The sequence below is a fragment of the Lepidochelys kempii genome, chromosome 8 (genome assembly GCF_965140265.1).
Source record: "Lepidochelys kempii isolate rLepKem1 chromosome 8, rLepKem1.hap2, whole genome shotgun sequence".
Lineage (NCBI taxonomy): Eukaryota > Metazoa > Chordata > Testudines > Cheloniidae > Lepidochelys > Lepidochelys kempii.
In genome coordinates, this window is record NC_133263.1 from 29,183,194 (window position 1) to 29,208,848 (window position 25,655).

Here is a 25,655-nt window from a genome sequence, read left to right on the forward strand (position 1 = left end):
GGAATGGAAGGATTTCGATTGTAAACTCACTGGGGTAAGGGCTATGCTCCAGCTCACAACCACGTTAACCTGAGCACACGGGGAGGGCGTCAGTATTTTACAAGTGGGAAAGCTCAGGCATAGAGAGCCAAGGCCGAGGTGACACAGACGGGGAGGGAGGCAGGGCGGGAATCCTGCCGCGCAGTTCCCGGTTCTAAGCACTAGCCCAATCTGCCGAGGGGCAAGGCTAGTTTGAAACGCCCCAGCCCATCGCTGCCTGGGGGAGTAGATGCCTTGGGGCCCACCCCACCATGCTCCTGGGCAGAGGGAAGGTGCGGCTGAGGGTCCCCAGCCGGTGCCCGGGGGAGGGGGGCTGAGCGCCCACGGCCGGTGCTGCTCTGTGCCCAGCCCCCAGCGCCTCTCCGCCTGGGCAGAGGGAGGCGCTGTGCTGTGCCCACCCCCGTGCCCTGGGCAGGGGGAGGCGCCTGCCTCCGGTGCACCGTGTTTACAGTAGCAGCGGCGGCAGCTCCGCGGGGGCAGCGCTTTTACCTGCATTACAGTAGCACCTGGAAGCGTGAGGCGAGCCCCGCGCTCCCCGGGGCCGGGCCGCATCGAACCCGGGCGGGCAGCGGCAGGGCGCGGGGCCCCTTCACGGAGCAGCTCCGCCGGCGGAGGTGCAGGTGCCAGGCTGGGCCGGGAGCGGGAGGAGAGGAGCCACCCCCAGGCCCCGGGCACTCGCCGGGCTGCAGGAGCCGAGCGGAAAATGGAGGCTTGAGGGGAGCCGCCGCCTCGGGGCGCTGGACAGCGCTGGGGAGCCTGTGCCGGTGATCGCCTGGCACCGCCCTGCCCCCTGCCCCAGCGCCGGGCACCTAGCACCGCCCTGCCCCAGCGCCGGGCACCTGGGACCGCCCGGCACCGCCTTGCATCGCCCGTTGGCCCCCCGAGCGGAGGATGTGACTCCCGCCGGTTCCTCCTTGCAGCGGCTGGGCGGATCGGTGCTGCCCGCGGAGCTCTGGGCCTGGCAAGGGACGGGGATCCTCGCCCACCCCACCCGCTCTCTTCCCCCCACCCGCTCCTTCTGCTCTTGCGAGGACCAGGGGCTGAGCTCTTTATGGGGCAGTTCAACCCGGCCTGGAGAAGATGCCAAGGAAGGAGCTACCTTTGCCAGAGGGCTGGGAAGAAGCCCGGGACTTCGATGGGAAAGTGTATTATATCGACCACATCAACAAAACCACCAGCTGGATCGACCCGAGAGACAGGTATGAGGCCGGACCGGTTTGACGCCCTCGCTGCCTTTCAGGGAAGCCAGGCAGGTGCAGGGAGAGAGGTGTCTGTTCACCCAGCCACAGCCTGCCCTTGGGCCGGAGGGAAGAGGCAGTGCAGGAGCACAAACAAAGAGCCTGATGCTAACGGGGGACCTTCTTGAGACCTAACTGGGACTCACTGGACTTCCCCGACAGCTGGCCCAGGAGATAGCTGTGTTTGCTCAGCGTGTGTTGCTTCAGTTGCCAATGGCGCAGACCAAAGAGGCTTTATTACCAAGATTTGTAGAGCACCCAGCACGGGGTGCACGTTTATATGGCTTGGATTACTTTGATTTACCCCCCCAAACCACTTCTCTTTCTATGGGGAGGGAGCTCGCACCACCGTAGGATATACCGGCAAAAGCTCAGTGTTAGGGGACCAGCAAAAAGAGCCTGGAGAAAGTGATGTAGCTAGCTTGAATTTTGCTTGATCCCCACAATCTTTTGTCAGAGCACTGCTAGGTTGCAGCTTGACTCATAATAGCTTTCACATTGGGGGGGGGAGGGGGAATGAATATACCAGACCATATTTTCTGGTGCTAATCTGCTACTCCTGGATAAGGTTTTTAGTAAACAAGTGATTTGGTTTTGGTTGATGAATAAATGCATTGATCAACCATATTTATGTATTGATCCTGACTGGCACTTCTAAATGCTTTTCTCATACAAATTAAAATGGTTAGGACTAAATTCTCTGTACCTCCTTCAATGTGTGGTATGGGGACTTTAGATTCATAGGTGTGTGTGTTGCCACCTCTGCTGAGGAAAGGCTAATACACACAGCTGAGGTTTAATTGAATAATATCAACATATGTATCAGTCATATGTATCCCGGAAAGAGGACCTTTACTGTTTCAAATGTTTTCATGCTGCCCCTCAACTTAAAGGAAGACCACCCCATCCCAAGCCTGCAGTTTGACTCCATTGAGATGATTATAGTCTTTGATGGAAGAGGGGATTTCCACTCCTGTAACTTTGGCTACTAAGAGCCCTGCTTATAATGTTCTTTTTGCCCTCTAATTATAAAAAGTGACTTTTTAAAGTTTTGATCCTTAAATACACCATGATAATATCTGACTATATAAAGTGTGACTTGGGGAGTTTACCTTGGAATGTCCTGGTTGCTTTAAATTTGTCAAACTATTAACATTCTGCAATTTTGGGCCACATTCTTCCCTAGTTAGACAGGTGCAACCTGACTGATTGCCTTTATTATTTTTGCACTGCTGACACTCAGAGTTGACTTTAGCCTTTTGTTTAAGTGTGTTAAACAGTGAAGAGCTAAGTGGCAGTGTAACAGCTACTTGGTAACCATTAGAGTGTTAATGAAAGTGAGAGACATCCCTTGGCTGATGTCATGACCTTCTAATTGTCCTGTATACTATAGTCAACCTTTTGCCCAGCTCCAAAAGCACTCATTGCTTGAAGAGTTGTCAAAGATCTGTTTTGGTGTGCTAGTAATAGTACTCTTATATGTCTACCCTTCGAACTAATTTAAAATACATAAAGCCACCACCTTATTCTTGCTCTCTTTTTTTAAAATCTATTTACAACCCGCCTCTGTCATGATGTCTAGAAATCATTTCTGTCTGGCATTGGTAGAGAAAGTGGTCAGCTGAACTGTTTTTCATTTTCCTCAGCCTTCCATCAATCCCTCAAACCTAGACTGTAAATTTTCTGTGGCAGGGACTATCTTTGTTACATGATGTACAGTGCCTAGCACAATGGGGTTCTGATCCTTGATTGGGATTTCTAAGTGGTGTTACAAATATTTGGGGGAAGGGTCCTTGTTCTGGCTTTTGTTTCCAATTTCATACTTTTCAGATAAGTGTCTTGTCCCCTTTGTTACTTCAGTGCTCTTGCAGATCTGACATGCAAGCTATTGTTGTTATCAAACATATTGAGATCACTCTTGCTATTTGCATTGTGGTAACATCCAAAGAATCCAGTCGGGATTGGTATCTAATTGTGATGTACTCTACAAAAACATAGTGACTATAGTGCAGGGACTAACGATCTAAGATCAGTGGTGATATTACTATATTATATTATACTAGTGCTATACACATTCTAGGTTTTGGCCCATCTCTTTAAAACAAATATCATGACCTACATTCCCATAGATTATTCATGGAGTCATTCATCTCCCACAGTGCTTTTCTTTTCATTCGTTTGTCTCCTTGTACACCTCTACCCCGATATAAGGCTGTTCTTGGGAGCCAAAAAATCTTACAGCGTTATAGGTGAAACCACGTTATATCGAACTTGCTTTGATCCACCGGAGTGCGCAGCCCTGCCTGCCTGGAGCGCTGCTTTACTGCTTTATATCTGAATTCATGTTGTATCGGGTCATGTTATATCAGGGTAGAGGTGTATTACTCTTCAGCTTCCTTCTTGACCCTCTTTGCTCTGATGTGTGCACTATTCTTGTGTTGCTTATTATTATAAATTACACTCAAGGTATTAAAAGCACCTGCTATGCATGCACCATACCAATTACAGACTTAAGTTTGAAAAGTAAGCCTCTTTTTAAAATTTTACAGTTAAAATTAGCAGCATATGATCAATTCAGTTTTCTTGCTAAACTATGGAAAAGTCACTGAAACTGTCAATTATACTTTAGGAGGAGATATAGGGTGAGGGGAGACAGAGAATGTTAACAAATTTTAATTACTTATATGTTTACTGCAACTGAAGAAGGGAACTGTGCCTCAAATACTATGTTAAAATTTCTAAATGCAATAGTGATCTACGTCTATAAAATGTCACACTTTCTTCTTTGATGAATTTCAGGATTCTCTGACTTAATGAAACTCATTGTTTTTTTAGGTTTCAGAGTAACAGCTGTGTTAGTCTGTATTCGCAAAAAGAAAAGGAGTACTTGTGGCACCTTAGAGACTAACCAGTTTATTTGAGCATAAGCTTTCGTGAGCTACAGCTCACTTCATCGGATGCATACTGTGGAAACTGCAGAAGACATTATATACACAGAGACCATGAAACAATACCTTCTCCCACCCCACTCTCCTGCTGGTAATAGCTTATCTAAAGTGATCACTCTCCTTACAATGTGTATGATAATCAAGTTGGGCCATTTCCAGCACAAATCCAGGTTTTCTCCCCCTCCCCCCCCCACAAACTCACTCTCCTGCTGGTAATAGCCCATCCAAAGTGACCACTCTCCTTACAATGTGTATGAAAATCAAGGTGGGCCATTTCCAGCACAAATCCAGGTTTTCTCCCCCTCCACCCCCATACACACACAAACTCACTCTCCTGCTGGTAATAGCCCATCCAAAGTGACCACTCTCCTTACAATGTGTATGAAAATCAAGGTGGGCCATTTCCAGCACAAATCCAGGTTTTCTCACCCCTCCCCTCCCCACACACACACACAAACTGTGGGGGGGGAGGTGAGAAAACCTGGATTTGTGCTGGAAATGGCCCACCTTGATTATCATACACATTGTAAGGAGAAAGAAAAGGAGTACTTGTGGCACCTTAGAGACTAACCAATTTATTAGAGCATAAGCTTTCGTGAGCTACACTTCTGAGGAAGTGAGCTGTAGCTCACGAAAGCTTATGCTCTAATAAATTGGTTAGTCTCTAAGGTGCCACAAGTACTCCTTTTCTTTTTGCGAATACAGACTAACACGGCTGTTACTCTGAAACCTGTCATTGTAAGGAGAGTGATCACTTTAGATAAGCTATTACCAGCAGGAGTGTGGGGTGGGAGAAGGTATTGTTTCATGGTCTCTGTGTATATAATGTCTACTGCAGTTTCCACAGTATGCATCCAATGAAGTGAGCTGTAGCTCACGAAAGCTTATGCTCAAATAAATTGGTTAGTCTCTAAGGTGCCACAAGTACTCCTTTTCTTATTGTTTTTTTAGATGGTCATAGTCCAAAACAATTGTAACAAGCACAAGGTGTTACAGAATGCTCCTGTAATAATTTTAAATAGTTAAATGGAGTAAGTCTCTTAAGAGAGTCTGTCTTGTTATCTGATAATTTACAGGTCTGGTTCTAGCTAACTTTTTTAATTGATTATTTCCCCCTCCCCCAGCAATTGATTCTTTGTATCAGTTTTCTATTATATTTGTCAGGCTGTCAGTGCCCACACATTTGTTTGATTCTAGCTGTTATTCATCTGACAGCCAAATGTTTGTTAGCCATGAGAATGAATGATTTGTCTAGTTCCTAACTTTACAGGATTTCAGGGAGCAGCTGCATTCCAGGAGTAGTCTTTTGTGTGCACCCTTATTCTTCTAATGAAACTAAAAACAAACCAAAAATCTGTTAGCACTAGTGAGGACTAATAGATTAACAAACCTATTGGAGCATACCCACTTCATTGGATGCATGTATTCACCCACTAAAGCTTATGCTCCAATACGTCTGTGAGTCTATAAGGTGCCACAAGACTCTTTGCCGCTTCTACTGATCCAGACTAACACGGCTACCCCTCTGATAGTTTGTAAATAGTCACTATTTTTTTTTTTTTGGTGTGTGTGTGTGTGCGGGGGTCTTTCGTGCAGCAAAAAGGCAGAGCTATTATATAAAAAAGTGATTTGTTGTAAAACAACAGATTGCAGTGGATATGGTGGCAGATATGACTTAAAACTCCTTTTTGAACTCATTTCCTTCAAATTGGCCAGATTTCAAGTTGACAATGCCCATATAATATCTGGTCAATTCATTCAGCGAGACACAATTGGTAACTAAAGATAAGAGACTCAACTTTTAAAGCTTCCCTAAATCTCTCTTTCCAGTTTAATTTAGTGTAAAGAAATATGATTAGGGATACTGTATAGAGGCAGTGCTTAAGTTTGTCTATATAGTTTTTGTTATATTAGTTGATGTTGGATTTGTAGTTAGACATGTTTTGTGTTAACTGAAGCTTGTTAAATGAATTATTGCAGGAGAGTGTCTGGGTGCAGACATAATGGAACACCGGGAAACTTTAGATACTTAGGAGAAGTGACTGGCAGAAAGTGGGTTCTATAATCATCTAAGAATCAGCTGAACTACTAGAGTTGATTGTATCAACTGAAATTATCCAATTTAATTGTAGAATAGAATCTTTGGCAAATTTTTTCAACAGTCTATCATTCTCCTGTCCATTAGAAGTATGGTGTCAGAGCATCTTCTTGCTTATAGGTATAAACAGACCTAAATGATGTATGACAGCACCAGAAGGATTCAGAAGTTCGCTCTCATGCTGAATAGAATGAGCCAAAAATTGTATGGTGTGCTGCAAGAGACCTGTCTTCAAAAGCTGACCTGAATTTCAAAGCCCTGAAGGCTTCTGTAGCCTTTAAAGTGAGGAGGAAGGATGGTCTAACTCAGGAGTTCTCAAACTTCATTGCACCGCAACCCCCTTTTGACAATAAAAATTACTACATGACCCCAAGAGTGGGGACCGAAGCCTGCGCCCCACCGCCCCAGGTGGGGAGGCCAAAGCCAAAGCCCAAAGGCTTCAGCCCCAGATAGGATACCTGTAACCTCAGCCCCAACATGCAGGGCTGAAGCCCTTAGGGTTCAGCCTCAGGCGGTGGAGCTCAGGCTTGGACTTGGGCTTTGGCTCTGAGTGGTGCGGCTTGGGCCCGTGGCCCCAGCAAGTCTAACGCCAGCCCTGGCGACCCCATAAAAAGGGTTTGCGACCCACTTTGGGACCCGACCTACAGTTTGAGAAACGCTGGTCTAACTTATTGCTTTGAGCCTCGGTTTTGCTGTGGCCTGTGTTACAATGTTCCTTTCTGCCTTGAGTCCATAGCTTTGGTCAGCACAGACACAAGTGTGAAGGATCCACGTCTGCTTTCTCAATTGGCCTCAATGCATTGCAGAAAGAGAAGGATGTATAAGAAGGGTGGGCAAACTTTTTGGCCTGAGGGCCACATCTGGGAATAGAAATTGTATGATGGGCCATGAATACTAAAAAAAATTGGAGTTGGGGTGCGGGAGGGGGTGAGGGCTCTGGTTGGGGGTGCGGGCTGTGGGGTGGGGCAGGAAATGGGGAGTTCAGGGTGAGGGAGGGGCTCTGGGCTGGGGCTGGGGATGAAGAGTTTCGGGTGTAGGAGGCTGCTCCGGGCTGGGACCGAGTGTTTCGGAGGGCGGGAGGGGGATCAGGGCTGGGGCAGGGGGTTGGGGTATGGGAAGGGGTGCAGGCTCTGGCTGGGGGTGCGGGCTCTGGGGTGGGGCTGGGGATGAGGGGTTTGGGGTACAGGATGGTGGTCTGGGCTGGGACCAAGGGGTTGGAGTGGGGGACGGGTATCAGGGCAAGGGGTTGGGGTGCAGGGGGAGACTCAGGGGTGCAGGCTCTGGGCTATGCTTACCTCAAGCGGCACCTGGATGTAGCTGCATATCCCTTCTCCAGCTCCGACCCAGAGGTGCGGCCAGGCGGCTCTGCACGCTTCTCTGTCTACAGGTACGACCTCTGCAGCTCCCATTGGCCGTGGTTCCCGGCCAATAGAAGCTGCAAGGGCAGCGCTTGGGGCAGGGGCAGCATGAAGAGTGGAGCCCCCTGGCAGCCCCCATGCGTAGGAGCCGGAGAGGGGCCATGCCGCTGCTTCTGGGAGCTGCATGGAGCGGTCCCCGACCTGCTAACCAGCTGGAGTGGGGCAAACCCCCCAGACTCCGCTCTCCAGCGGGAGTTCGAGGGTTGGACTAAAACAGCTGGATTGCCGGATCTGGCTCGCAGGCCGTAGTTTGCCCACCTGGGTATATAAGGAATGGAAGAACTTTTGAAAACTCCTGTTTTGAGCTTATAGGACAAAGATTAAGAAAAAACAACTATAATAAATTGCTTGTATGTTGCATGTATGGCATCATTTTAGTAGCATACAAATGTTGTACAATACAAATATTTTGCAATGCAAATATCTTAATGTATACAAACAGTGGATGTTCACATGATGGTAAATCTTCTCTTTTAACATAAGTTAACATAACATAAGTTTTACACTAGAAAGCTGTCAGGCATTTCTAGTGACCTGCTAAATTACTTCACCTAGTCAAGTGGCTTAGTCACAGTGTGTTTCTGCAACATGAAGTTGAAGTAGCTACTTATTTATGAAACTATGAATGATGAATTCTGTCCTTAGGGCTAATTCAGGATTAGGCTTCCTACAGACTGGTGTTCCAGAGACCAGCATTATTCAATAATGCATGTTCCTGAAACGATCACATTTTCTGAGTGACAGCTTCCTTTGTGCTGATGCAGACCACTCAGCAGACATCTTGATACAATGGAGCTAGAATTCTCATGGTCATTTTTCTTATGCAGAAGACACACCTGCATAGTAATTTAGGCCCTAGGTTTTAGGCTGTTTTTATGATTACTGCTTCATTTTTACATAAGATAAGAGCAAAATCCCAGAAACATGATAGTTCAGGCTGGTATCTGATCTTAAACTTAGCTGTAAATTAGGAATTACACCAGTACAAAATATGAGACAAGAATCGCACTCATCTTTATAGAATAGAGAAGAGGGCTTTGATTCCAACAAAGGTATTGTCCCTGGATCCTGCTAGGGAAATGGTTCCATCTTTGGAACCTATGGCTAGCTGGAGTCTGATCAAGTCTGAAACCCCCTTCCCCTCTGGAATGGAGGAGCATGTTCCCCACTGCCTTCTCCAATTTTAGGTCCTCACCACAGTAAATAGTTCTATGCATTCATGCCATGGTATGGCTCACAGTCTTCCAAGGTTACCTCAGAATGAAATCGACTGAACTCTGATCACTAAACAGTGAAAACTGGTAAGATTCTGGCCGGTTCTCACTTTTCTGCAGCAAAGCTGCAATAAGCATCAGAGGCATTAGAACTCTCTGTAGACTCTGGAATACAACAAACATCAGTTAGCCTTCCAAATGTGGAGTATAATCTCTGCAATCCTAAAGGCTAGAAAACCTTATAAATTGAGAGTGTAGATTTTGCAGAAGTTGACGTTTGGCTGGGATAGCTTTCTACTCCAAATTCAAATGGATTTCCAAACCTGGGTTATATGAGCCTACAGAACAGTTAACTCTTCTGAAAAGGAATAGAGCTTCCAGGAGGAGTACATGACTAATAGAAGAAAGATGCCATTTAGGGAAAATGTAGACGTTTTATTCGCTACAGGTTGAATTTTCTTGTACAGGGATTAAGATGGAAACAAATCCTTAGAATTTAGGAGTTATAGTTTTGAAAATGCTGGCTATGGAAGGGTTAGACCCAGTATGTATCTATAGATTGCAATAGCCTGCATATAAATACATTTTTCAGGTTTGGTGTGATACTTCAGTGTGTCTTAGCTCCTCTGTTTGGTTTTACTTTTGAAACAAAATTTCACAGCCATAAGTATAGCTCCATGATTCACTGTCCATCTCTGCTATTGGCACCTCAGTGCATTAATCTGCTTCAGTGGAATGCAATTAAATTTAGCTAACTAAAATGTGAAAGCTCTCCAAATGCCTCAAAATAAAAGGGCAATGAGAAGCACAAACAACAAATAATGGTGCCGTGCTGATTTGCAAATGAAAACCAATAGTGTAAGAAGGAAAAATCTCAAAGATGTGGGGCATTTCTTCTCTGCTTTTGTTCTGTATCCAGACTACTTTCAGCATGCATACTGGAAGAAAGAAGTGTGGTTTATGCAGCTGCAGGCTTTCATAACCTAATGCCTGCTGTTGCCCTTTTTTATTGGTAGCCAGCCAAATACCCGATTGTAGTTATGTGAATCTGTTTCCCTCTCACATATACACTCTCCAAAGATAGTTGTTAAATTCATTATAAAGAGCAGTCTGTTTAAGATACTGCTAAGAGCCAGAGTACAGATTTCGCAGGATTCTGAGTCTAGCCCTGACTGTGTGGGTGATAAAGGGAACTGAAGACCCTTTCCTTTTCTCTATGAGTTTTGTGTTGTGTTCTTCAAGTAGTGTGCTTGAATGCATTTTTTTTTTTTCAGAGCAGTAGGGTTGAATGGGTTTGTACTGTACATGTGTATATGTGTACACACATGCTTGAAGGGGGAGGATGGAAAGCAGAATTATTGAGGCATTTAAGACTTTGTTTAAACTAGAAACATTGAATCTTACAAGATGAACTGAATGTAATTGGTTAGGAGGTGCTTCTAATTGAAGCAAGTCAGTGAATCAGAGCTTGAATGGGGAGCTAAAATCAATTTAACCTCTTCAGTCATGTAAATCAAACTTTCTTTTGCTTATCTAAGACTAACAAGACAAACCCTACATTGGAATTTGTGGTCATTTTATGTGGTTGCAAAGACTACCTGTAGTACAGTATGGTTCTGTTTTTAGTTGAGTGTTAACACTGTCATATATGGGTTGAGGGAGGGGCATTTCTGTTAAGCATATATCGCACAATTTACCCTCTGAAGTATACTGCTATGGCTTTCATCTTAACTATAGTAGCCTCTGTCGCTAGTTTTGTTTCAGTATGAGAAAAGCCTTGTTTTTTTCTCCTGTGTTTGATTGATATTAAATAGGCTGCATTTCTTGCCTAGCCTCCTCATTGATCTCACAGCATGGCCAATTGACAAGGTATATCCACTTTATTATATAAATATTAGTATTAAACAAGAGTGTGAGCTGAAATATCAAAAATATTTCGATTCTGAGAGAGCTTCACTAAACTGAAAGAGGATGGGTATAAGGACAAATCTTTCCTGTCCCCAATGGGGAAGTATATGTGTAACTCAGATGAAAGCTGCTGAAACGTGATTCTTTTCCAGACAGGTCCTTGCTTATTCTTAACTCTTTCATTAAGAAATTAATAGCAATGTGCAGCATAGTCATATGGTAAATTGTAGGGAAGGCATAAGCATTTGTCTCTGTCTAGAAACTTAGCCCTGATCTATGCTACAAATTTATGTCGGTATATCTACATTGCTCAGGAGTGTGGAAAATCCACACCCCTGAGTGACATAGTTATGCCGACCTAACCTGCAGTGTAGACAGCACTTTGTCCACAGAAGGCCTTCTCCCATCGACATAGCTACTGCCTCCCAGGGATGTGGAGTACCTACGCTGACAGACGGAGATAGCATCTTCACACACTGCCTATGCCACTGCAGCACTGTAAGTATAGACCAGTATAGACTACTTAGTTGTAGTCTGGAGAAAAAATATCTTCTTCCCGGATCCTTAATTTGTCATCAGTGACATTACTATAAAATACTCCCTCCAAGAGAACATTTCTCTTCCTTGCCTATTTATCTCCAGGAGATGATGCCTAAAAACTTCCTGATTAAATCTTCAGTCAGGTATTATACTACATCTCATTAGTCATCTCTTTGGTTAAAACACAGAGTGACACTTTGGAAACTTTTTGATACATCTCATTTTAAAGAACTCCACTGCTATGAGAGCACTAATATATTTCTGGAAACTTTTGCATCAGCCAACTTCAAGACTTTGCTAGAAGAGTTACTTTATCTGATATCCTCAAGAAGAATTCAAGCTTGCTACTAGTAGTCAACTCAAATATGGTTGAAACTCTAGAAAGATCTGTCTTGTATCCAGACTTCACATTAAAATGTTTGACCAGTGGCGGATTTAGAGTTAGTGGGGCCCTGTGTGCAGCTTCTTTTTCAGCTGCCCCTGCTCCCTCCCCAAGGACCCAGCCAAGAAAATGAACATTCTTTCTTATCTCCCCCCTATTTTTCATTCTTTTTTTCTTCATCCTCATCCTATAATGTCAAGTAAATGAAAATAAAGTGAGGTACCTTGATTGGGTCAGAGGGTTGGGGTGCAGGAGCAGGGGCAGCGTGCAGGCTCTGGGAGGAAGTTTGAGAGCTGGGTGCTGGCTTTGGGCTAGGGCAGGGGGTTGGGGTGTGGGAGTGGGGCAGGGGGGCAGTGCTTACCTTGGGAGGTGTGGCTCCAGCACACAGACCCCTCTGGCAGCGGCTCCTAGGTGAGGAAAGCCAGGGGGTCTCTGTGTGCCGCTGCCCGCAGCTGCTGCCCCCACACCTACCATTGGACGCAAGTCTCAGCCAATGTGAGCTGTGGAGTTGGCACTTGGGGCATGGGCAGTGTGTGGAGACACGCCCACCCCAGGGGCTGCAGGGACACGCCAGCCACTTCTGGGAATGAAGTGGCACGGAGGGAGGGAAGCAGAGTGGGCAGGAAGCCATCTTAGCCCTGCTGCTGCACGTCTCTATGTGGTCCTTGAGGGGAGGGGGCCAGCAGGTCTCGGTGCACTGTCAGCAAAAAAACCAGAATGGTCAAGGTGAACATATCTGGGCAAGATGACTGTCAGTATGTTTGCAAGCACCCTGACAAAAATTTTAGTATCCATGTTAATTAGAGAAATAGATCGGTATAATGCATAATTGTTAAGCTCTTTTCCTTCTTTAGGAATGACCACATTTTTGTCTCTTTTCATGAATCTGGAATCTCGTTCCCCTGCAATATCCCATTAAACAATTCCGTTGAAATAGGGGCTATCACTTGCTTCAGAGCTCTGTGCTCCCCAGTAAACTCATCGGGACCTGGAGCTTTGTTGGATTTTAATTCCTAGTTGCAGCTTTATTTGGAGCAATTTGCCCATCAAGAGCTGTCACGTCATCTTCTGAGAGCTGATGATGTTTCATGCTTCTCAGATATCTATAAATTCAGGATTTGGATGTTCTGAAGTGTACAAAGTATGGTAAAAGTTAGCAGACATTTCAGAGGTCTGTTTGATGCCAGTTCCTAAATCTCTCTTTTTATTTCTAATCAGTGAGATGGCTGATTTATCCTTTTTCTTTAACTTTCTAGCTAAAAGCCTGTCAGTTTTATTGCCCTTTTCATCGTGTTTTTGTTTTAAGTATTTGCTTAGCCTTATCTGTTTGTAACAGGTTAATCTTCTCTCTTACCTCTTATAGCTTTCTTGCTATTCTTGTCCTTGCACCCAGTACAACTTGAACAGTTTTTAAGGACTATCTCTAGATCTACTTAATTTCTTTCGTTGTGGTGTCTGTACTAAACCTGGCACCAAAACCACTAATGGTCTAAATGTTTGGGAGGTTAACTGTTAACATGCAAAAAGAAAAGGAGTACGTGTGGCACCTTAGAGACTAACCAATTTATTTGAGTATCTCTAAGGTGCCACAAGTACTCCTTTTCTTTTTGCGAATACAGACTAACACGGCTGTTACTCTGAAACCTGTTAACATGCAAACTATCTTGAACTGCTTAGCTGTCTTCGGTAACTGTGCTGTCGCAGAGAGAAAGCATTTGTGTGTTAATTAAGTTTATTTTTTTGAACAGTCAGTATTGCAGCCATACTAACTTTCCTCAGTCCATCTTTGGTAAAGTTTCCCAAGGTTCTTTTTTTCTCTTCTGTGTGTTGCCTTTTGGATGATCTTATATTAAAGTGGCCTTTCCTATTGCATACATTCTGATAGCATTCAAATACTTGTGCATACTCTTCTTACTTTTGACTTTTCCTAATTGTTGCCTACATTCAAGCAGAAATGCCTAGAAATACTAAAGTTGAGTCAAACGTCTATACTTTTCCCATTCTTTAGGGCAGTCAGTCCAAATTCAGTTTGCTTAAATTACCTTGAGTTTGTTCAAGTTTCAGAGGCAGGACGTATGTGCTTTACACCTGCATCTCATGTCACTAACCTGTAAGATGAGCTGACAATGTTTTCTCTTCAGTGTATTCAGGGTAAGGTTCATGCTTAATCAAAGAGATGCTATTTCAGTCTTTAACAGCTATAAGATTAGAATGTTGTAAAGGTCTTTAGTCAAGCTTTACACTGTTCAGACCTGATCTTTGTTCAGAATGTTGCCACCTTTTTCACTCTGATCTGATCATATGATGCTGTCTCTCTCAGACTTTCACTTGTGTATTATAATTTCTGGATCTATTTGGCTAGTGTTTGTGACCCAGGAGAGTTCTTTCATCCAAGTACCTGTTTATTTCCTTCTTAAGTGTATTCACAACATTAGCGTCTGTTGCTGCCTTTTATTAACCCAATTTTTCACACATGACCCATCGGCATAGGAAGGGACACATTCAGAAGCTGGCTACATAGGTGTAACTCCATTAACTTGCATTGCTCTGAATGTGCCCCATGTAGCAGAGACCAGAATCTGTCTGAATAGAGAATTCAGTATAAGTAGGGCAGAGCTTTAAGGTGGAATAATATTTGTCACTAATTCACTTTGAGTGAAAAGTCCTTGAATTCATTTTTGAAGTTATTTGTAGCCATATTCATGTAGGCTGAAATCAATGGAACTACTCAGATATTGTCCTACTCAGAGGAATTATCATACTGAATAAGACCCAAGATCAATCTGGTCCATTACCCTATCTCTGACAGTTACCAGTACCAGATACTTCAATAGCTTCTTGTGGCAGTGAGTTTCACAATTTCATTACACACTGTGTAAAAAAAAAAATTCTTTTGTTGTGTTTGCATTTCCCACCTTTAATTTCACTGAATGTCCTCCTGTTCATTTGAGACCAGGAAAATAAAAGCTCCCAATATACCTTCTCTAGACCATTTGTTGTTTTACATACTTTTGTCACTCCTCATCTGGAGTACTGTCTCCAGTTTTGGGCCCCACACTTCAAGAAGGATGTGGATAAATTGGAGAGAGTCCAGCGAAGGGCAACAAAAATGATTAGGGGACTGGAACACATGAGTTATGAGGAGAGGCTGAGGGAGCTGGGATTGTTTAGCCTGCAGAAGAGAAGAATGAGGGGGGATTTGATAGCTGCTTTCAACTACCTGAAAGGGGGTTCCAAAGAGGATGGCTCTAGACTGTTCTCAATGGTAGCAGATGACAGAACGAGGAGTAATGGTCTCAAGTTGCAGTGGGGGAGGTTTAGATTGGATATTAGGAAAAACTTTTTCACTAAGAGGGTGGTGAAACACTGGAATGTGTTACCTAGGGAGGTGGTAGAATCTCCTTCCTTAGAGGTTTTTAAGGTCAGGCTTGACAAAGCCCTGGCTGGGATGATTTAACTGGGAATTGGTCCTGCTTTGAGCAGGGGGTTGGACTAGATGACCTTCTGGGGTCCCTTCCAACCCTGATATTCTATGATTCTATGATTCTATGATTCATCTCTTTTGTATGGTGAGCAGTCCTAGTCTTCTCAGTCTCTTCATATGACAGTTTTTCTGATCATGCTTGTTGCCCTTGTCTGATCGCACTCCCGTTCATCAGTTTCCTTTTTGAGATGTGGTAACCAGAACTGCACACAGTATTTCTGATGAGGCCATAGCAATGATTTATATAAAGGTAACTATAACCTATGTGTTGTTGACTAGCTCATTCTTTATGCATCCTATCATCTTGTTTGTTACTTTGATCACAGCTGCATGTTAAGTGGAGTTATCATCAAGATGTCTATAATGATGCTCAGGTCCCTTTCTTGAGTTGATTTAGTTAATTTAGAACCTTGTAAGACATAAGAATAGCTTATGTTTTTCCCTCCAGTGTGTGTTACCTTGTATTTATTGACATTGAATTTACTTTGCCAAGGTGTTGCCCATTCACCTGGCTTGTTTGATCCTGACTAACTTAAATAACTTACCCACCTGAAAATTTTTGCTGCCTCAGTTCATTCTCCTTTTTTGAGATAATTAATAAGTATATCAAACCACACAGAACGTTGTATGGAACCTTGAGGCACCTGTTCCTAGTCTTTCTCTCTCTCTCCCAGTGACTGTTCCACTGTGGATAAATACTTAAATAGTCATTGGGCCCGAAAGAAAGAGGGGGTATGACTCTGTAGTCTTCTGGTTATGTTACTGACCTGGGAGGTGTCAGACCCAGGGTCCAGTCTCCCTGCTTCAATCACTTTTTCATGATTTATCCACAGTGCAGACAGCATCAACTAAGGAAGGCCCACATCAGAATATCCCATTTTTCAGTGGCTAGAGCATGTTTCCTGTGAGGTGGAAGACCCCTGCTCAAATCCTTCTCCTCTGGTGGCAGAGAAGGGGGAACTTCATCCCAGGCAAGACCTCTGACCACTGGGCTAAAAGTTCTAAGGTGGGTGGTGGCACCACCATCTCATCCTCCTCTGGCTAGATTTTGAATGGTACCTGATCTTGTAGACGGCCTCTGAGAACACCTCCTCAAATACCTACAATCAGTCTGGGGATTAGGTGGGAGACTGGCAGCTGGATGCCTGGAGGGAGGCAGTAGTTTGCATGCCGATGCAGAAACATGGTCACCTGAGTGAGATGTAGGTGCCTACAAGGTTCAGCAGCAGTTTTGTGGATCACAGTGGAACCAAAACAGGGAGTTAGGCACTTGCACCGGGGATATAGGTACCTAAGTACTTTTGTGAATCAGATCCCTAATCTATTTTTGTTTAGATTTTTGTTTAATTCCTTCATCTGACACCCTAGTGACGTAACAGAATTTAACTCCATTCTTATCCTTTCCCTGTTCTAGTTCATTTGTAATTTGCACCCTAACTGTCATTGGATACACGATACCATTGTGTTACTCACTCTTTTAACAGATGTCTGTCTGACTTAAGTGCTCCTCAGCTCCCATTTGCTTTCCCCTAGCTCCTCCGCCCCCAAGCTATTTATTTTACATTCCAGAAGACTGGTTCTATTTTAAAATAGAGACCAGCCCTCTGTCTAGGCTCCATCTTCTTCCAAATGTACCACAGTACCTAATGAACCCCTCTTCTTTCTACCATCTCCAACCATGCAATAAGATGCTGAAGTTCCCGCTATCTAGTTGGACCTGTGCATGGAACTGGAAACACTTCAGGGAAGCTACTTCTGGAGCTCTGGACCTAAATCTTCCACCAAAGAGCCTATATTTAGCTTCCAGGAACTCTCTCCTACATTTCCCTATGTCATTGGTACCAACATTCATCATGACAACCAATTCCTCTCCAGCTCATCACTAAAAGACTGTGATGGTTTATATATGTCTGCTGGGAGCAAGGGTGACAGGTAAGTCATCAAGCAGTTTTCACAATAATCACTGTTGTGGTTGCAAGTGTAGCTGCATCCTTGATTTCTCTCTGGTCTCTGAGTTCACTCTCTTCAGATCCCAAGTCACATGCCTTACGGTGGAATCCTGTGATTCTCCCATTCTTAGACAGATCTGTCATCCTGGTCTACAGTATTCTGTGTATCCACTGTGCTTGCCCAGCTGGTCTAACTGGGTTTGTGCACCTGTGGGTCTTCCCTTTGACAGAGAGTCTGTGACTAGTGGCTTAATGACTCAGAAAAACTTTCTTAACACAAAGTATTGTTTAATCATAGCAGTAGGAGCAAAGCATAACAGAAGCGATTTTTAAAACAAAAATGTTACACACATCTTTGGAGATCTGGGTCTCTCTTTCCCCTTAACCATCCTCTCCCCTTTTTAAATCCAGCCTAAGTTCACTCCACTCCCACACTTGGACCTGTGGCCCAGAACCAGCTGGAGCTCTGCAGAAGGGGATCAAGACAGTTCATCAAAGAAAATTTCTCTTGCATAGTCTCTTAAGCATTGGCCAATGAGTTGCTATCTGAAACCATTACACACTTCCCTGCCTGTGTGCAGTTAGCCATTTCTTGAATTAACCCCAGGTTTCCATACAGTAACCCTCTTACAACAAATTTTATTCCTAAACTATTACAGGCAGCTCCAAATCTGTCACAACTACATACCCAGCCATTTCAATTCTCGACTGAATCACCTATCATCACAGCTTGTTTCTCCATTGTAATTCCATCCCCTGGAACAACCTCTTTGTTGCATGAGGAATTGTCATTCTTTCAGATGTCATTATCTCAGATTGAAGGAGGGCTCCCTTGAAGGGTGTGTGTCCCTCAATTCCACTTTCCCAGTTCTCCAGTTGAGCAAGCCAGTTTCATGATGGAAGCCTGTTCTGAGGTGGGCTCACTGAACAATATCCCTAAGCCATATATTTAAACAGTTCTGTTCCACTCTTCTTTCAGCTCAGCAACACTGGGCTCTACGGACCATGAGCTGGTTGCACAGGGTGCATATATAAATCACTTGGCCACAAAGGAATTACTGATACGTCCTGCACTCTGTGCAATAAATTGGGTAGCACTCACCCTGATTAGTCTGCTGCTGGTCTCCTTCTGCAAAAGAAGACTGTTATTTTTAACTCTGAGTAGAGATGGATTTAACTTTTGTGAACTGCTAACTATTCAGAGGAACTGTTAACTATTCTCCATGCATCAGAAGAAGTGGGGTTTTTACCCACGAAAGTTTATGCCCAAATAAATCTGTTAGTCTTTAAGGTGCCACCAGAATCCTCATTTTTGTGGATATAGACTAACATGGCTATCCCTCTGATATTCAGAAGAAAGGTCTTAGTATAAAGGTTTTTAATTTCTCAGTCTACTAGCCTATTAATCATTAAATTTAGAGCCTGCTTCTCCATGATTCCTAATTCCCACTTAATCCAAGATCCCCTGTGCTCCTCCATCTGTTGCCTATTCACTCTGTCTGGGGCCTTTCTTCACTCAGTGTGAGAGGTGGCAAAATCTGGCCCTAAAGTCTGTTGGATGATGCCTCAGGCTTAGTGCCCAAAATCTGTTCTTCTGTTTCTTTATGTAGCTCCCTTCTTGGTGTAGGCTTAGGCTTATTTTAATGTACAATGCTTGGGGATTTGACTTGGTCATCTAGGATGTTCTTTTCTGATTAAGAGTACAATATTAAGATAGGGAACTTTTTTATTAGAAATGTATTCACAAACAGACTTGCAATGAAATGTCTAAATTAGTTATTTCTGTTCCAGAAATAACTAATTCTAATTCTAGTCTAATTGTTCTAGACAAATGCTTAAGTATATCTTCATGTTTCACTTCAAGGTTTTGCCCTGACTGATATGAATATCTGATTCCAGGGCCTGATACTCCTCCTCCTCCTCTTATGCTGGTATAAATCAGAACTAATGCCACTTAAATAATAGAATTACACTAGCATAAGGTCAGAATTGGACCCCATGAACCTAAATTTACAGCCATAATTACATAAGTTCTGATCATACTTAATCTTAAACTTTTTGGCTCCTCTGACTTTTACAGGCTAGATGCATTTTACAGTCCAAGATCAGAGACTCTCATGTCATTCCTCACCTTCATACCCCTTGCTTCTCTTGAACAACATCTCTACAGAGGAGTGCTTGGACCAATTTCCCCATGATTCTCTTTTCCTTCCACTGACTTCAGCTGGAGTTATGGGTGCTTAGTACATCTAGAAATCTGGACCTAACATGTGTCAATTTGGGCACCCAAAATTTGGCCCTTTTTTGTGTCAAGAAGATGCACTTGGGGCCTGATCCTGTCTCCGACTCAGGAAAAAAAACCTCCTTGGGTTTCTTTTGATCTCTGAAGGAGGCTGCCAGTGTCAGCCAGCTGAGGCAATCGTATTTGGTCCGAGAAGCAATATTGGGAAACTTTCAGCAAGGGTATAGCTCAAAAGAAAAAAAAACTCCTTGGGTTTCTTTTGATCTCTGAAGGAGGCTGCCAGTGTCAGCCAGCTGAGGCAATCGTATTTGGTCCGAGAAGCAATATTGGGAAACTTTCAGCAAGGGTATAGCTCAAAAGAAAAAAAAAAGTTCTCTGGTGAAAGTAAAGGTAAAGCTTAGGGTCTGACAGACATTTTAGAGTAAAGTAGAAAGAATAGATCATGGTTAAATGGTCCTGGACCCAGCCTGCAGGAGCAGAAAGCCATTAGACTTGTGGTCAAAGTGACATTCTGAACAGTCACAGGTGGTCTTTGTACAATAACCACCAAGAAACACATAGAATGAGAAATATGGTTGCACTACTGTTAGGTTGTAGAAGTACTGCTGTGCTGCACTTTAACCCTCGTGTACCGTAGTGATTCTTCATGGTGTCTTGTTCCGATGGTTTAATGGACTTACTGTGGCAGACTAGCATCTGTGTGACTCTCATTGCTGGCCTCTTGGGGTTTGTGTACATTGCAGTATAAACCTAGGGGTTAGTGGGACTCAGGTCAGCTGACCTGTGTTAGGGACTGCTGGACTTGAGTGTGTATGTTGTTTTTTTAACTCATGTTTCTAACCCATGCCTAAATCTGGGGCTTTGGCATCCATGCTGCAGCATGCATACCTGAGTCAAACCAATCATATTCCAGAGTCTATAGTGTCCTTCCAAAATGTGGCTGCTGTAGCCCTATGACCACGACACACTGTGGGCAAGCTTTACTGCCTGCTCTGCACGTTACAGGAAGTTTGAACAGCCCACCAACACAGCCTGCTGAGCAACCATTTTGGCCTGTGAGCTCCCAGCTACCAGATGGAGTCAGCAATGTGGAGGAGGTGCCATTTGAAGAACTTCTCCTGCCTGTGCTTTCACTTCTGAGTCAGGAAACTGGCAGAATATCTGTGAGGTGCTAGTGGACATTTTGGCACTGTTTTCTTCCCACCGAAGGGGGGATGCTGATGCTGCCTGCATAGGCCAGCTCTTCTGGCACAGGGCAACAAGCACTGACTGGTGGGATCACATCCTCATGAAGATCTGGGTTAACCAGCAGTGAGTCCAGAACTTTTGCATGAAGGCGGCTAAATAAAGAGACAGAGCTGAGGTCACCCTTGCCAGTCCAGAAGCGGATTGCTATAACCACTTGTTCCCTGCTATAACCAGTGTTCCCTCTAATGTTTCCCCATGCGTGTGCGGAATGAATTTTGTGATGTGCACCAATACGGAGGTGATGTATCACATAAAAAAATTCATGTGGCGGGGGTGGGACCGAGGGGTTCGGAGTGTGGGCGGGGGCTCAGGGCTGGGGCAGAGGGTTTGGGTGTATGGGGGGGTGAGGGCTGTGGAATGGGGCCGGGGATGAGGGGCTTGGTGTGCAGGCTGCCCCTGGGCTACGGTGGGGAGAGAGGACTCCCCCCCGCTCTCTTCCCTGTAACAACACCTGGGCTGGGGACGGGGGAGGCGTCTCTCCCCAGCATGGCAGCTCCGGGGCTGGGGTGCCTCTCCCCTGGCCATGGCAGGTTCAGGCTGGGTTGGGGCCGGGGGTGGAACGCCTCTACCACAGCTGCGGCAGGTCCAGAGCTGGGCTGAGGCCGGTGGGGAGAGGTGCCTCTCCCCACTGCAGCAGGTCCGGGGTTTGGGGGAGGCATCTCTCCCCGTTGCAGCCCTGCGTGCCTGCATGGCACTTAATAGGCTGCTGCAGCTTAGAGGGAACTTAGCTGGCTACCCTAGATTGCTACAGTCAGGTTGGGTAGGAAAGTAAACTGTGGATAAAGTGGTAGCATAGGTAACTGAGGCAATCAGACATGTGGTTTACTCCAAGGTGGCAGGCATTAAAGGTATCTCGGACGTAATTGCTGGCTTTGAGAAAATGGGGTTTCCAAACTGCGCCAGGACTCATGTGCTCATAATTTGACCTCGTCAGGGAGCTACTGAATACATAAACAGCAAAGGGTACTACTCTATTGTTATGTAGGCCCTCATGGATCACAGAGGTCGATTTATGAATGTCAGTGTGGGCTATACTGGAGAAGTTCACAGTGTTTTTTCGATGTTTGGGAGTCTATATTCATGGACAGGCTGGGACTCTCTACCCACCAAATGACATTGACACAAACGGAGTTACTGTACCCTTGTTATTTTGGGGGTCATCCTCACATACCCCATTTTGTTTTCGCTTATGAAACTGTGCCTGCTTCCTCGCTGGAACCCTGACCTCTGTCTTAGTGACAAGCATCAGTCTTTCCTCCTGCCTGTCAGCATGCCATTGCTCCAGTCTTGTGTTCCTCTGCTTCTGGTATAGGACCGGCTAGTCTGCCTTCTCAAGAGCATCAACCATAACTTCATCACGAAAATGCTTCTTTTTGGAATGGTTTTTGAAGATCCATTGGGCCAGGGATTAAGTTCCTGATGAACAGTGGGCAGTAGAAGTTGAGGGGCCTGAAATAGGACAAGAAACAGAGGGTTACTGTCTAAAGTAGCTCAGTGGAGGAGCACAAAATTAATTCTTGTAGACTCTCAAGGACCTAAAATGTTACATTTCTAAACTGAACCAACATATATTGTGACGAGGATGCTGCAGTCCATCTACTCTCTCTGAACACAGCCTTGTTAATCACAGTTACAGAATTGCAGAGACAATGGTAAGGTTAAAATTACAAACGTTTTTCTGTTTTATAAAAATGCCATAACTAATCGGCATATGGAGTGTGTGCAGCGAGGTGTGGGTCGTGCCATCGCTGCAAACGTCTTTTTCTATCATTTCAGGTCTTTCACACTTTGGAGGCCATGACTGTTCTTGTGTGCCCTACTGGCAGAGAGGGGTGTTATTCCAAGCTGCTGGTGGGAAACTTGCCGTGTACGCAAGCCGAAGTATTCGAACATATAGTGACTGAACAGCACATTGTGCTCTAACATGTGAGGGAGTTGCATTTATCCACTTGTGAGAGGGCCCTTTGCCTTTATGACTAGTAAAAATTGGTGGGGAGGTTTGGGTTTCTCTGTACTGGCTAAGTTTGTTAATGCTCCCTCTTGTGAAATCAGGATGCCAGCTGCTTTTACACAGCAGCAGAGGCCCCCGCTCAACAAGCCATCCTGTGACACTAACAAGCTTCCCATTTCCCACCCCTCACCTCCTGATTTCTAACCTACCATCCTAGGGTGGTGCTGAAACTGCTGCCGTCACACTGAACTTGTCCTTGACCTCATACAGTCTGACTGCAGGCATGAGTCCACTAAAGTAGCATTGCCATTCATGGTTGTCTCCTGCTGAGAGGTGTAAGCATCAATGCATTTTTAACATTGTCCACCAGGCTTTAATTTTCATCCATGTCAGCCAGATTGAACAGGTGAGACCCACAACAGTGTTTGTTCCTTCTTGGACATCACACCGGGGGTTCACGCATAAAGTAGAAGGGTGCCACTTTGTCTAAGGATTTGCCTTAGTAAGGGAGCTAGCACCATTGCAGACAGTCACTAACATTAGAAGGCATTCAAATTCTCTCCTTTCATTGATCCCAGACACTGCAGTTTCTATTATCTCTGTATCACCCGTTCTTCACATAGATCAGAAAGCAGAAGTTTATTAACTTGTTTAATCTGGAAAATATTGACACTGATGCAGGAGAAGCATTGTAATTAAAGGAAAGTGCACACTTGGTGTCTCAACCTTTTACTGGAGATCCTTGCAATACAGTTTGCAGTTAACATCCTATAGGATCCATTACTACTCCTCCAATCTCCTAGGAATTACAATACTGGATAAGACCTGTGGGCTTTCTAATCCAGTATCCTCTCTCTTGTCAGTGGCCAGTACCACATGTTTCAAAGGAAGATGAAGAAACCGTATAGTAGGCAAATAGGGATATTATATGTTTCCCCCTGGAGTCTCATCATAATAGCTAATCATGCTTCAGCCAAACTATTTGGTTAGCTATGGAATGGATGAGATGCTGTGGGCATACCAACACTCATACTGAGCATTTGCTTTACAGTTCATAAAGCCCTGGATGATGTGGGCTCCATTTAATCTTAAAGATAGCCTCTCTTTTGATGCTCCATTGCTGGAGTTAGTCTGGGTTGCTCTGTTGGTTCCAAAGATCAAATTGAGGTTGGTTGCAAGGCATCCTTTGGAGGGCACATATTTCTGAAATCTGCTCTCCACAGTAGTCAGCCGGGCCTCATCAGGTGTGCTGCAGGGCACACTGCAAAATCTAGATAGCCCTTTAAATAAACCTATGGATGACTATAATAGATTTTAGATAGGTACCCACATGCTTTAGCAATAGCCAGCAGTGTATATTAACACATTCCTCAACAAGTATTGAGTGATCTATAAATTATAACTGGGTCAGGCAACTTCCTGTATTTGTACTGTGCCTACTGCAATGGGGGTGGGGTCACTATGCACTACTGCAATGCAAATAAATACATAACCGTGTTCAAGCACAACAGAAAAACAGCTTTCCTCAAATGATTAATAGACTCCACACAAGTAATAAACACCATAACTGTTGTGATGGCCATTCTGAGGCTTGCTTGATCGTTTGGTTCAAGGTGAATGCTGATGGCCTTTGAGGATGCTAATGACCTTGTGGTGATCTTTCAGATAGTATCTTTCTCTCTGGCTGCATTGTTTTTACTTGGACCAAATGTTTATCTTCATGCTATCAGTGTTCACTTCTTAAGTGCCATTGGAAATGGTACTTGCTTTGTTTCAACTTCTTCTTACTATAACTGTTTGTTATAAAATGCTACAGAAGTAGACACTTCAGCAAAAGTATCTACCAGTTTTTCCCTTTCATTGGTCTTGAGCTGCTGGTTCAGAACAATGAGTTTCATACATTCACTTTGAGGAGTCTTTCCATTTCCTGTATTTATTTTTTTTCATCGCTTTTTTGGGACTGTGCGGTATGCCAAAGGAGGCATGTGTAACTTCCAATAATGTTAATCTATAGTGAAGAAAACCTTAAAAAATGTGAACAAAGATAATGGGTACAGAGATGTCTGAGGCTGTGTCAACACTACAAAGTTTGATTGACTTTAGTTATATCAGCTTACAGCCTTATGTTGCTTGAGTGCCCGTACCCTTGGCTGCTTATCTGAGTGTTGAGTGTCCTCAAAGAGCTGGAACAATAGCACATGAGATGTGAACTGCCCTCTTCTTCTCAGATGTGACCCAGCAGTGATGATTTAAATAGTCAACATTGTCAACTTCCTTCTTGAGGAAGGGCTTGTCTACGCTGGCACTTTACAACGCTGCAACTTTCTCACTCTGGGGGGTGAAAAAACACCCCCCTGAGTGTAGCAAGTTTCAGTGTTGTAAAGCGCCAATGTAGACAGTGCACCGGCTCCCAGCGTTGGCAGCTACACCCCTCATGGAGGTGGGTTTTTTAGAGCACTGGGAGAGCTCTCTCCCAGCTCTCTCTGCCACAACTACACAAGCCACGTTAAAGCACTGCTGTGGCAGTGTTTTAACATTGCTAACGTAGATAAGCCCTAAGAAGTGTGTGTTTGTGTGTGTGTGTGTATTGCAGATCTGCACAATTTACTAAGTCACCACTCATTTTGGTGTCCCAAGTGTGTGGCACTGGGGAAATACCACCACTCGTTTTCCCTAGTCCAGGAGACAAGAAGGCCCATAGGTATAACCAAGCCCCACTGAGGGGTAGTAGCAATGTTCAATGAGTCCAGCAGAGCCCGCATAATCATACTCTGAACATGTGCCTGGTGTACTATGAGCAGTATCTCACTTTGCTGACTCTTGTGGGAAGAGCTTGTTGGGTGTGCGGAGCGTGGAAGAGTACCACCACCTTAATGCCCCAGTTTGAGCCCATCTTAATTGGAGCTAAATGCTTCAAAGGGAAGAAGACTCTCTGCATTGGCTATCGATAAGCAGATGCAGAGACCATGTCTATATTAGGAAAAAACTTGTGTTTT

At 44.4% G+C, this 25,655-nt stretch overlaps 1 protein-coding gene across 1 annotated transcript in view; it reads left to right on the forward strand.

Annotated features, from left to right (window-relative positions):
• The first annotated feature begins 224 nt into the window (after positions 1–224).
• The window catches only part of WWC1 (WW and C2 domain containing 1), a 138,023-nt gene continuing 112,592 nt past the window's right edge, over positions 225–25,655 (forward strand). Inside the window, exon 1 of the mRNA XM_073355938.1 lies at positions 225–1,238. Within this exon, the coding sequence (XP_073212039.1) occupies positions 1,120–1,238 (119 nt within the window). The 5' untranslated portion in view covers positions 225–1,119. The remainder of the gene's footprint in view (positions 1,239–25,655) is intronic.